The 13015-nt window shown below is 42.2% G+C and overlaps 1 protein-coding gene across 3 annotated transcripts in view; it reads left to right on the top strand.

Annotated features, from left to right (window-relative positions):
- Positions 1-13015, top strand: part of DENND5B (DENN domain containing 5B) — a 152775-nt gene that overhangs the window by 71734 nt on the left and 68026 nt on the right. For all 3 annotated transcript variants that reach the window (XM_048499997.1, XM_048499996.1, XM_048499998.1), the window contains 2 exons: positions 3208-3317; positions 8874-9540. In XM_048499997.1, coding sequence (XP_048355954.1) covers positions 3208-3317; positions 8874-9540 — 777 coding nt within the window. The remainder of the gene's footprint in view (positions 1-3207; positions 3318-8873; positions 9541-13015) is intronic.

Genomic DNA, 13015 nt, shown 5'->3' with positions numbered 1-13015 from the left:
CTTGAAGGTGGTTAATATATAGTTCTAAATTCTGTTAGTTTCAAGGGTTATTCCAGGTGCATTTTCCCCATGTATCATTTTAGTCATTATTTTCAAAGTTCGAGTGAGAAATTATAACAGATTGACGAATCACAAATTTCTGTCATTGTGCATTTTGACCTTCATTCCCACCTAAAACTGATGTGGGTGGAGGGGAGGGTGCTGATTCCCCCTGCCCCCTTCAGACCTCCAGCTCCAGCCCCACCACCCATCCCGAGCTATTCCTGCAGGTCCTTTACCCATAAAAGTGTCATTTGGGGCTGCAGCAAGAGGAAAGGACAGCAAAAAAAAAATTACCTCACTGTTTTTGTTCCTTTAATGATGGAAACAAACCACCCACTTTACTATTGGATATAGGAATAAAGGCTTCAGGAGCTAGTGCTCAAATGTTTGTCTAATGAAGATAAACACGTCAGCACTCCTTGTACTGAGCTGCATTGGATTTGGTGGGTTATAATTTGTGAAAGCCCGGGTTACACTATTTGTAGGAAAGTTGCAAAGCAAGCAAATGGCAGGAATTCTGGAAAACCCTGTGTGCTATCTAAGAAAAAGTGTGTGCTATCTAAGAAACTTCCTTTTACGTTGTGTATTTCAAAAACCATACCGGTATGTGTCTTTGTGGAACAGAGCTTATACAAAGATAGCTGGTCTAATATTACAGTTTTCAGAATTTCAGAATGCTGGCTACTGTCCAGCATTCCATGTGCGCCCTAAAGATAAGCTTGCCTAAAACTTTGTTCTGCATTGCAGGCTAACCTGTCTCATTTATTTTGGGATTTCGGGTCTGTTGGTTTGTGTTGTCCATAACCTTCTGCAGAACACTACACAGACAGTTGTTTTTGCTTTCCTGAACTGTCTATCAATAGTGAGGATTTGCTTTTCTGAACCATACATCAATAGTGAGGATTTTTAAGGCAAACGAGGCCAAATAGGAACAACTCATTCTTTCTTAAGTATAAATGGGAAAATTCAGTGTGGCGTAGTAGCTAAGAGTGGTGGACTCCAATCTGGAGAGCCAACTTTGGTTCTCTGTTCCTCCACTAGAGCAGCGAACTCTAATCTGGAGAAACCAGGTTCAATTCCCAATTCCTCCGCATGAAGCCTGATGGGTGATGTTGAGCTAGTCACAGTTCTCTCAGAATTCTCTCATCCCTATCTACCTCACAGGGTGTCTATTGTATGTGCGGGGGAAGGGAACATGATTGTAAGCCACTTTGAGACTCCTTTCAGTAGAGAAAAGTAGGCATAAAAATCAACTCTTATACTTATTATTCCCTTTCCTCTGGTGCCTTGCCACATTTGATGCTGCTGCAGAGGCGTACCTGGGCCAAACTGCGCCCGGTGCGCATTTTATATGCTGCATCCCCCGCCGCTTCCCCCCTTCCCACACTTCCCTTAGTTCCTTTCCTTTTTGAGAATTTTTTCAGGCTGCAAAAGGCCTGTTCTCAGTAAAAACGTTTTTACTGCGAACAGGCCTTTTGCAGCTTGAAAAAGTTCTCAAAAAGGAAAGGAACTAAGGGAAGGGGGGGGTGCCGCGGTGGGGAGCTGCGGGGGCGCCATGGCGATTTTCCATGCCCGCAGGCGTGTGCCTGGTGCACAGCGCACCCCCTTCCCCTTGTAGCTTCGCCACTTTGCCATTTCCGCTGCTGCTGCAAATAAAGGGGGTTGTCTGAAATCTAGGCTAAAACTCTTGCTTGGTTAGAATTAGAACTTGCAGCAAGTACTGTTCATATGAGTTTGTCTCTCTCTGTGGAGGAGAGGTATCTGAATTTCCCTTTTGTTTCAGCGTTTTAAAGATGTGATAGATAGTCATATCTATAAAAGCCTACTGGGAGTCAGAGTGAAAATGAAGAGTGGATGGTGGTGGGAAAGAACCAAAGTTTGATTCTCCCCCATTTCATAATGTCTTTTTGACTCTGAAAACGTAATTTAAGCTTAGTGTTACCTGCTTTTGTTCTCTGGCTGGGTTTTTGAAATTCAGGATTGCTAAAAAAGACAAATAAAATAAATAGGCTGCCAAAAAGACTAATATATTGGTTCTAGATCAAATGAAGCCTGTACTCTCCATGGAAAGTAAAATGACTAAACTGAGGCTATCGTACTTTGGTCACATTGGAGAAGATGAGAGTCACTGGAAAAGACAATGCTAAGAAAAGTTGAAGGCAGGGGGAAAACAGAAAGACTCAACATGAGACAGATTGATTCAACAATTTATTTAAGTTTGTAAGAAGAAAATCTTATGAATTATTACGCTGCCACCAATTATCTTATTGTCGAAGGCTTTCACGGCCGGAATCATTGGGGTGCTGTGTGGTTTCCGGGCTGTATGGCCGTGTTCTAGCAGCATTCTCTCCTGACGTTTTGCCTGCATCTGTGGCTGGCCTCTTCAGAGGGTCTGATCCTCTGAAGATGCCAGCCACAGATGCAGGCAAAATGTCAGGAGAGAATGCTGCTAGAACACAGCCATACAGTCTGGAAACCACACAGCACCCCAATTATCTTATTGTGAGGCACTTGACTGCATTCGATGAGTGCAAATTCCCTGAGCCAGATGGTGGGTATCCAAGAGTGCTCAAAGAACTTTCTAGAGAGCCCTCAAGACCCTTGTCTATTATCTTCAGGCTCTCTTAGAGAATGGTAAATGTGCCACAAAATGGGAGGAGGGCAAATGTTATCCCGATCTTCAGGATGATCCAGTCAGTCTGACTTCTATCCCAGGGAAGATACTGAAGGGGTCAATCTGTGAGCATCTGGACAACTTGGTGATTTGGGGAAGTCACCATAGATTTGTCCCCAACAGATCCTGCCAGGCCAACCTAATAACCTTCTTTGTTCAAGTGATGAATTTACTGGATCATGGGACCACCAGTGATGTTTGCCTGGATTTCAGCCAACTTAAAACCATCTGTTATCTATGTAGATATTGGTTGGTTTTAAGTTTATTTATGTGTATGTTGAATATGTTGTTCTTTGCTGCCCTGAACCTATCACTGTTGAAAAAGGATGGGATATAAATAAAACAAACAAATATTCATGTGCAGGGGAGAGGGTTTGCAAATGAAAAGATTTGAGTATTTTATTTTCTGTTTTGTTTACTTTTGTCTGACCAAAATGAGCTTTGAACATTTTCTTGTCTTGTTAACAACAGTTGTTTCTAATTTGTTGCAGGAGAAAATTTTGACCAGAGTCCCTTAAGAAGAACGTTTAAGTCCAAGGTCTTAGCACACTATCCCCAGAACATAGAATGGAACCCCTTCGATCAAGATGCAGTCAACATGGTATGTAGGAGAAAACACGTTGGCAGAACAGATAAATCCCACCCCGACAAACTCTTGTGAGCTTTAGTTTCTTCCTCCCCTCCCATATCCCTGATGCACAGTATGAAACTTGGAAGGAATTAGTTGTGAACCTGAAATTCTGTGAATATGTCAATTAATTTTTTTAAAATCCTAAAACAGAAGGTTTTGGTTTAGTCACACATCATTTCATAGTGTGAACCATCCATATCTTGTTGAAAGTAAATGTTGTGAAGTTTATTTGAACTAATTGAAGGGATGTCATGTTGAAGAGGGAGCAATCTTGTTTTCCGCTGCTCCATAGACTAGGACGTGGAGTAACGGATTCAAACTACGAGAAAAGAAATTCTACCCAAACATTATGAAGAACTTCCTGACGGTAAGGGCTGTTCAACAATGGAGTACACTGCCTCAGAGGGTGGTGGAAAGCTCTCCATAGTGCTCAATGGACTTAAGCCACCAGAAGGGTGGTGTTAGTCCAAGGTCCCAGCTGCTGTACATTTCCCTGCAAATCTGGGATGGAAGCCGACTAACGTCTGTCCCGCCCCCAGAGACATTTCTGCCACACAATGGGGCTGGTAGTGGTTCAGGAGCACTAATACAGTGCTCAGCACTACATCCAAGCATCCCAGAAGGGCATGGTGGCTGCCCACCAGCTGGCATATTTATCCCTCCACCAGGGGAAGTAGCCTGGGGAGAGAGAATCCACCAGCGCAGCTCTGTGTTGCTTCCATGGGTGATTGCCACCCCCTATTTGGATTGGGCCATAAGTACCTTTTTAAAAAACATCTCATATTTCAGATTGTGTTTATTATCCACTGTTGGTTGAACATGCTGGATAACCTTATTATCCACTGTTGGTTGAACATGCTGGAAGCGATGATTTCTGATGGTTACTTTAATCTATCTGTGGCCCAAAAGTAATTTCAAGTGCGTTTATTTATTTATTTATTTATTGTTTGGACTTTTATACCGCCCCATCCCCGAAGGGCTCTGGGTTTAAAGTTTGTTGTTTTAAGTTAAGATTATAGCTATGGGCTTAGTGTTATTCTTTGTATGACTGAATAGCAATACTTCAATACTTGCTGGTTGGGTTGTATGTATAACTTTGTGAGAATCTCTTAATTATTCAGCAATCGCGTTTGTTTTTGTCTTAGCTGGAAAATATGTAATAAAATACTGTAAACAAATCAATTACAGATGGGGAGGTGTAATTACATGTCATTGCCATGGCATCAGTGAAAAAGGTTGTTATTGTATACAATGAAAAGTGTCAATCCCTGGTTGACATCCTGCAGGAGCTGCACTTCAATTTGCAAATGAATGGACTACCTGCTAAACAGAAAAGTCCAAATGTCTGTATTAATCTATATTACAGACATTTTCAATTAATGGTGTCTTTACTCTGTCACAGATAAAGATGTTAGTACAGTGATTTGAGGTGCAGCGGTTGAGAAAATTGTATGTTCCGCATTAGAATGTAGTCCTGAATGAATAGGAGAATTATTCATTTTTATGTGCTGCCTTTGTCACAATCATTATTATGTGTTTTATTAAACATGGTACTTTGATACAAGAGTATTTATAATTCAATGAATGATTATCACCAAATTTTCAGATGGATGGTGGGAGCAGGGCTAGGTGGGCAGAGCATGCTACAGCAAAGAAGATCCAACATTTTGAGTTTGGTGATTTTATGTTTACGGCACAGACTGTGGTTGTTATCTATTTCATGTGTTTATGCAAGTTTCTTTGGGGGCTTTCTAGTTGAATGGGAAAGACAGGTTGTAATGTTTTACTAAACAAATGGCAACTGAAATTTCGGCTGGTTCGTTCAGATCGGTATCTGCTCTTCAACCTTCTCTCCACATCAGAGGAAGAAGGTTAGCCTTACTAGGTTGCCTGAGATTGCAACCTCCTATCCCTGTTCTCTGGCACACTGCTGCAACATCACTTCCAGTCAAGCAGTTGGAAAAGTCATCACAGCACTATCAAAGCTCTAGGAATTTCTGGAATCCCTGTGATATTTACCACAGAGGTTTAGGGGCAGGGGAGTCCTGGAGCATCACTAACATCACTTCCACTCACTCAGCAGGAAGTGATACAATAGTGTTTGTGACACTGCCCCTTGCCAAGCTGTGCCCCAGCTTGCTTCTAGGGCTGGCAAGCTGAGAGCGGGCAACCCTACAATAGGCTGCTACCCAATTACTGTTCCCCTTCCTCCCACATTGCTTTTGACTACAATTTCCTTAAACTTACTCTTCCTAAGCACCTCTACTTTCCTGCCTTCTCTTTCCTTAGGGTGCCCTATATCGTTGTTTTTAAGAGTTCCTGCTATGTTCATAGCATTTTGTGGTAGATTTAATCAGCGTTGAGAACACAATTGAGAGGGGAGCATGGGTTGTTAAATAGGGAATCTTCTCAGGCAAGCAGTTCAATAAAGCTGGGGCCATAAGGAAAAGGCGCAAAATCTCACTGAGGGAGGGAATCCTTATTTGAGGAAAAGATGAGAATAAGTGATGTGTAGACCGGAATTGGTGTCTAGGCCTACTTGCCTTCCCTGCCCAGATAATAGCCATTTAACCACAGAAGCCAAAGAGCCTTCTGAATGCAGTGCCCCTCCATAGCATTAGGTTACCACCACCGATCACTGTCAGACTTCACCACTGTAAAATCATTTCATGCAGTATAAATTGGAATATGTTGATCATTCTCAGAGTAAACCATTAAACATCAACCATGTAAACCAATGTAACTCTGCAAAGCTAGAAACCTTATTAATTGACGTAAACAAGATGCAGACTCATCTAAAATCCTTAGTAGAACTAAGTCAGATACTCTTGCTTTAATGATGTTACACATATTCATGTACAAGTGGCCATGATTTGTATAAATGGATGAAATGGATTCAAAGAACGATAAGGCCTCTTTCCTTCCCTGTCCCAATCATCTTTGCAAAATATTGTCATATTGTCTTTGGAAATAGCCTCCTTGAGAGAACATTTCCCTTCTAACAATAGCTAGGGGCATTTGCTGGCCTTATGGATAATTTATTAATTTAACAAAATTTATATCCTTTCCGCCCTCAGATGTGACACCATGCAAGCTAACAAATTAAAACATACATAATGAAAATTACATCTTAAAATCCATTAAAATCAACAAAAAACACATCAATTGAAACCAGAGCTAAAATACATATTAAAAACATAGTTCTTTCATTCTCTGTTTGGGAGTATAAGCAGAAGCAGGTGATCTTCCTTGGAGGTGAATGCACAAGTTCATTGAAGGTTAACCCATGGGAGTGTCTTGTATTGATGGCTGCTAATGCAAATAACCTCTGAAACACCAAGTTTGTTGTGGGCAGAACACCAAAGGTACCTGCAGGCACCCCATCCGTAACTTCTATTGTAGCCTTCCTGCTATTTGAAATGATACCCTTTTAATAGTACATTATTATTTCAGAAATTGGAAAAACATTAACTAACAACTGTCCTGAGATACTAGTATTTGTTTCCTATACTGGATTAATCTTCTCTTGCTCACAATGATGGAGTGGTCACCAGCACCTCCTCTATCTATATAGAAAGATTTTTAACCAATGAGCAGCTGCCATCCAAAATTGGCCTGTCCTGCAATTTGATGATTTATGTCAACAAAGTCCATCAGTTAAATTAAATCAAACCAAGGTATTGATTATTTAAATCACTTTGTTAGCCTGTGAATTAACTTTGAAAGGGGATGTAAGGACATTGCGTGGATGATTCATTGGTCTGACAGTACAAGATTTGAACATATTTTTATCTTACTCTTCAGGTCAAATTCTGGTCTTACTCTTCAGGTCTTCAGATTCTGGCATTATTGGATGAATTACATTTGACATCTGATAAACATTCTAGCTTTACAGTGCAATCCTAAACAGAGCTATACTCTTTTAAGTTGGTTGAAGTCACTGGCCTTAGAAGGGTAGATCTTGGATAAAATTGCACTGTTTGTTGCCGCTGCTTCCAGACAAGATTGTGGCTATTAACTTTAGTGGCATGTTTTTGTTCATTTTGTCTGACGTGACTAACTCTGTGCATACAATTACTTACTGCTATCATTGTTGTTATGATTCCTTATTTAGGTCCTTCTCAGAAATATCTCCACTTCTCCCTGCCCTGGAACGATATCGATGATTAGCCCTGGCATAACAGTAAAAGAGGCCAAGACATGAAGGCTAGATTAGACAGATGGTAGCAAATTTATGAATTTGGGGCTGACCTGATTTTAATAGTGTAAAAAAGTAAAGAGGTATGGGACAGGGCAGAGTGATTAAAAGAACAAATGGTATTGAGGGCAGTAGTGAAGGTGGGGGAGGTCACCAGAAGAATCATAAGCTACAGTGGATGGGAAAAAGGATTCTATATTGGTTATCTGAGTGCTTTTTATAGTTGACCTCTCCTCCCCTAACTTTCTACTCAGCAATAGCAACTGGCGGGTTGTGGGGAGGTGATACCACAGGAGGTGATACCACAGGAGAAGACCAAAGGGCTGTCCTTCAGGACTCAAACAGATAACAGAAATCCCCAGTTCCACTCATTCATTATCACTAGGGAAGATGGTTCTCGCACTAAACCCTAAACTATGATTTTAAAAAAATGTTTATGTATAATCTACATTGCAAACTTCATTGAGCTATATATGGAAGAAAGATGGCTTCAAATGTTGTAAATAAATATGGTTGAAGTTAATACAGACCTACCTTTTATAGGAGTACTGTTTAAAAGAATTACAAAAAGATTATGTATATGAAAGGCTTTTGGTCACTGAAAGTTCTGCATTTATTTTAAGTATCAGGAAAAGAGTTATACTAATCTCTCCAAAATTTTTAGCTAACTTTCCATTGCATCACAAAACTTGAATGCTTGTCTTTATGGATCTATTTGTTATCTTTTTTATTGAATAAAATAATAAGGAACATATGTAAAATATCACCCCAGTGTTCCAGGATATCGCTTCCAGGAGAATTGAAGAAACAGATTATTAGTTCTTTACACTGTTGTTTGCTGGATAGGTCTCTTTGCTCATCCTATCAAAATAAATTTATGTATAGTTTGTATACAGTCACTGCTATTAACTATTCTTTTGAATTTTGATACTGGATGGTGAGCACAACCACAGATTAATGTCACGGGGTGTGGAGCCAGTCACAAAATAGCCACCATGGGAATTGGAGCCACACATACATGCACGGAGGAAGCCCCGGAGAAGAGCAGTCATTTTTTTAAAAATACCCTGGGAGAGGGTGAGAGTGAAACCAACCCTGTGGTGGCAGCTGCTACCAAAGCAACATTATTTTAATTTGTATGGCCCATCAGATCTCCAGTGACCAGTCAGAAGGTCTGCTCGGCCAAAGCCCCATCTACCTTCTAAGAAACACTTGGCAGGTGCCAGGAGTTGGAGGGCACCAAGGTGGAAAATTGTGTTCTAGCAAATCGGACTCATTGAAATTACCGGCTACTGACACATTTGTTTTTCTCCTTCCTCTTCCTGCAGTTATGTATGCCCAAAGGGCTGTCCTTCAGGACTCAAACAGATAACAGAGACCCCCAGTTCCACTCGTTCATTATCACCAGGGAAGATGGTTCTCGCACTTATGGATTTGTGCTCACCTTCTATGAGGAAGTCACAAGCAAGCAGATCTGCACAGCCATGCAGACGCTTTATCAGATGCACAACGCGGAGCAATGCAGCAGCGTCTGCGCCTCGTCATCGTGTAGCATGGACTCGCTGGCGAGCAGCCTTGACGAAGGCGACTCCACATCGCTTGCAAAGATGCAGCGCTACAACTCGTATGACATCAACAGGGACACACTGTATGTCTCCAAGTCTATTTGCCTCATTGCTCCGCTGCCCTTCATGCAAGCCTGCAAGAAGTTCCTCATCCAGCTCTACAAGGCAGTCACTTCTCAGCAACCTCCACCTTTACCCCTGGAAAGCTACATCCATAACATTCTTTATGAAGTGCCCCTTCCACCTCCGGGAAGGTCATTAAAATTCTATGGAGTATATGAACCTATTGTTTGCCAGAGACCTGGGCCTAATGAACTCCCGTTGTCCGACTACCCTCTTCGGGAGGTTTTTGAACTGTTAGGCTTGGAGAACCTCATCCAGGTTTTCACGTGTGTGCTCCTAGAAATGCAGATCCTTCTTTATTCTCAAGGTAATTGGAGTGCTGCTTATATATCTGTTGACTGTCCTGCTAAAATACTGATGTATTGTTAAGCAACAATACATGTGGATCTATCTAGCTGTGACTGCAGGGATTGAAAGAACTTGAAATGGGCAGAGGGAGGACACCCAGGCAGATGGGGGCAAGTGGGTGATCAAGGAGGAGGGTGTAATAGTGAACATAGTGGGACCCTGGACATCCCCTGCGCAGGGCTCCCCAAAACCTGGAACCATCCCTGATAACAGTGAAGAATACAAAGGACTGTGTGCTCCATACAGTCTACCAACAGAGGTGAAGCATTTTCAGCTGACTGTCCTTCTCAGTGCAGCCACCCAACCCATATGGTTTTCTGTTGTGAATGTTCACTTGTCCCCAGAAATGTCTCTTTGCAGGGCACATGGTATGTTCTGTGAAGTGGAAGGTAGATAAAGATTTGCTTTCACCAGAAAAATGGCAGTAAGATACAGTCTGGTGTCCATACTGGTCTTGCAAAGAAACTTTTTCAAAGTACATCAACTTTTGTGCTGAGGTTTATAAGTAGTACATTAACCCTGCTAAAAATATATTTTTAACACACTTGAAACAGATTTTAAGGTCTTTCAATATGACTTTAAAAAAAGCAATTGCTTGAGTTTTTGCAGCGGCTCCTGTATCTCAGTTTCTGTGCTGTGTCTTGAAGTTTTTCCTTTTTTTGGTAAACTGCTTTTAAAATATAGGTTTTTCTCATTACTAAGAAGAGTATGATCAGTTTATTTTTGGCATTCCCAACAGGTTTTCAAAGACTAATCCTGTTTTGAGGATAACTTCCCGAGGAGCAGTAACAAAATGCTATTGGACTGGCACAAAATTGCTGCTAGAGCTGGATGAATTAAATTGCTAGCTATGCATAAATGGGGAAAGCTGTTTTGGGTGCATGTGTGGGAGCAATTTAAGCAGGAATTTGGGTCCCCCTTCCCTTGCAAACCTTCATTTTGATCACGCACTTAAAAGTCTGGGTAAATGGACTTACAGACTTCTTCAGTGTTTGACTACCTTAGGGACTAGAACACTTTGTGTATTAAGTTTTTAATCTTTTGATAGTAGAGATAGGAAAGTGTCATGGATTTCCATCACTGAAGGCTCCCATCCTTTCAGGAGACTGGTTCTTAATGAAATGAGCCTCTTGCCCTTCCCCAGACATAGGAGAGGATTGAAGTGTTGTTCAGAATCCCTTTCATAACACCTACAGACCAGCCTTGTTCTCTAAAGAATGGGGGATCCATGGAAACGGCAAACCTGATTCAGTCCTGCCCCACACTCATATTGTAGTCATCAGATCATCACGGTTCCCTCCCATAGCAGTTGTACCTAGAAGCAGTAATGGCACCTCTCCTCCTCATTCTCAGGAGGACAGTCGTGTAGACAGCTGGCATGGCTGATGTATTCATTGTGGTTTGAATGTTGCTTCTAAGTCATGTTTAGAAACATTGGTGGCATGTGTGTATTTGGTTCCTGAGCCAGTGAGGTGGTGTGTGTGTGTTTGGTTTGAGAGCCAGTGTGGTGTAGTGGTTAAGAGCAGGTGGATTCTAATCTGGAGAACCAAGTTTGATTCCCCACTCCTCCACATGAGTGGCAGAGTCTTATCTGGTGAACCAGATTTGTTTCCCCGCTCCTACATTCCTGCTGGGTGACCTTGGGCTAGTCACAGTTCTTCGGAATTCTCTCAGCCCTAACTACCTCACAAGGTGTCTGTTGCGGGAAGAGAAAGGGAAAGGAGTTTGTAAGCCTCTTTGAGTCTCCTTATGGAAAAGAAAGGGGAGTATAAATCCAAACTACTACTACTACTACTACTACTACTACTACTACTACTACTACTACTACTACTACTCTTCTTCTTCTTCTTCTTCTTCATCTTCTTCGTCTTCTTCTTTGTCTTCTTTATCAACAGCTATAAGCAGCAGAGCACATTGGAAAAAGAGTGCGGTAATTGTAGTGCAAGGCCAGGCAGGATTTGAAATATAGTGGGATAGAGAGCCACTGGAGGATCATTACATAAGCAGCCAATTGGAAGCTATGATGTGATCTGAAAAGCCTATTCAGTTTGATCTTAAATGAATGAGGTAGGTGGATGGGTAACAACACCCTGGTAGAAGAGTAGGCAACCATGTTAATGGTGGAGTCTACAGACTGTCCAAACCTGACCTGGAAGCAGTTCTATGGTAAATCAGGAATGGCTGGTGGAGGCTATGCTGGGACCTGGGAGAAAAAGCCTGCACTCCTTCCTTCCTATTTGTAGTCTTGAATGGCTACCAAGATGCCAGAGTACAGGCAGAGATTCCCTATTTAAATCCCAGCTAAACAAATTGTAATCAACTTCTTTTTTGTGCTGTGCTCCATGCTGGAGTTCATGCATCTTGCCAGCAATGAACTCACAAACCTAAGCGTGTGAAAGTAATTGGTCTGAAGTTTTTGGAAGAGAACAGAAGCAGAGAAGTAGAAGCATTAATTATATGGCTAGATGAGCTCTCCACAGCTAATAAATATTTGAATCATTGCAATACATAACAAATGTAGGACAATAACTTGGTTTAATTTCTCCCTTCCTTCCGTTAATGTATGTTCTGCTACTTCACATGTCACAATTCCTGGTCATTAAATTGCTAATGGGGGGGAGATAATAGAAATCAAACTTTTGCAGAAGGATTAGGATGGATCTAGCTACCTTTCAAGGAGTTTTCCTCTAGCCTAAGGAGCCTCTTCCTTCGGAGAAAAAGCCACTTAAGCTAGAGGAAGCCTTCAGATGAAGTGGTAGCATAGAGGAAGATCCACCCCACTGTCTGTCGGATTAGAACATCCAGCATTTGACACATTTCCTACCATGACTACTTATGACTCTACAAATAGCTTTATTGGTGCTGGGCATCTTTTAGAACAGTGATGGCGAACCTTTTTGAGACTGAGTGCTCAAATTGCAACCCAAACCCCACTTATTTATCGCAAAGTGCCAACCCGGCAGTTTAACCTGAATGCTGAGGTTTTAGTTTAGAAAAAACCGGTTGGCTCCCTCTTCCTCCGCCCCACCCGCTCGAGCAGGGGCCAGCCTGCTCTAGCCATCAAGTCCTGTATGCACTGCTCTGTGCCTTTCTAGCATCTCTGCCTCCTCTGTGCCTCCCCCCCGGGCAGCAGCCACCCAGAGCACAGGCACCAGGCCTGCCAGCCGGGTCCTCCCTGCTCACCGCGGTACGCGCACGTCATACTCAGTGGCCCAGGCCAGCCTAGATGTGTGTGTGTGGGGGGGGGGGGATGATTTTTCACCCCACATGATGAACTTTGTGTGTGCGTGCCCACAGAGAGGGCTCCGAGTGCCATCTCTGGAACCCGTGCCATAGGTTCGCCATCACTGTTTTAGAAGAACAGTTGCTGATAACTGACATGGGGAACCTGTGAGAAAAAGGAGGCAACAGGGATAAGTGGGTTAAGGAAAAGT

The sequence above is a fragment of the Sphaerodactylus townsendi genome, linkage group LG06 (assembly GCF_021028975.2).
Source record: "Sphaerodactylus townsendi isolate TG3544 linkage group LG06, MPM_Stown_v2.3, whole genome shotgun sequence".
Lineage (NCBI taxonomy): Eukaryota > Metazoa > Chordata > Lepidosauria > Squamata > Sphaerodactylidae > Sphaerodactylus > Sphaerodactylus townsendi.
The sequence above is the reverse complement of the archived record's forward strand: the minus strand, read 5'-3'. Positions and strand labels throughout refer to the sequence as shown.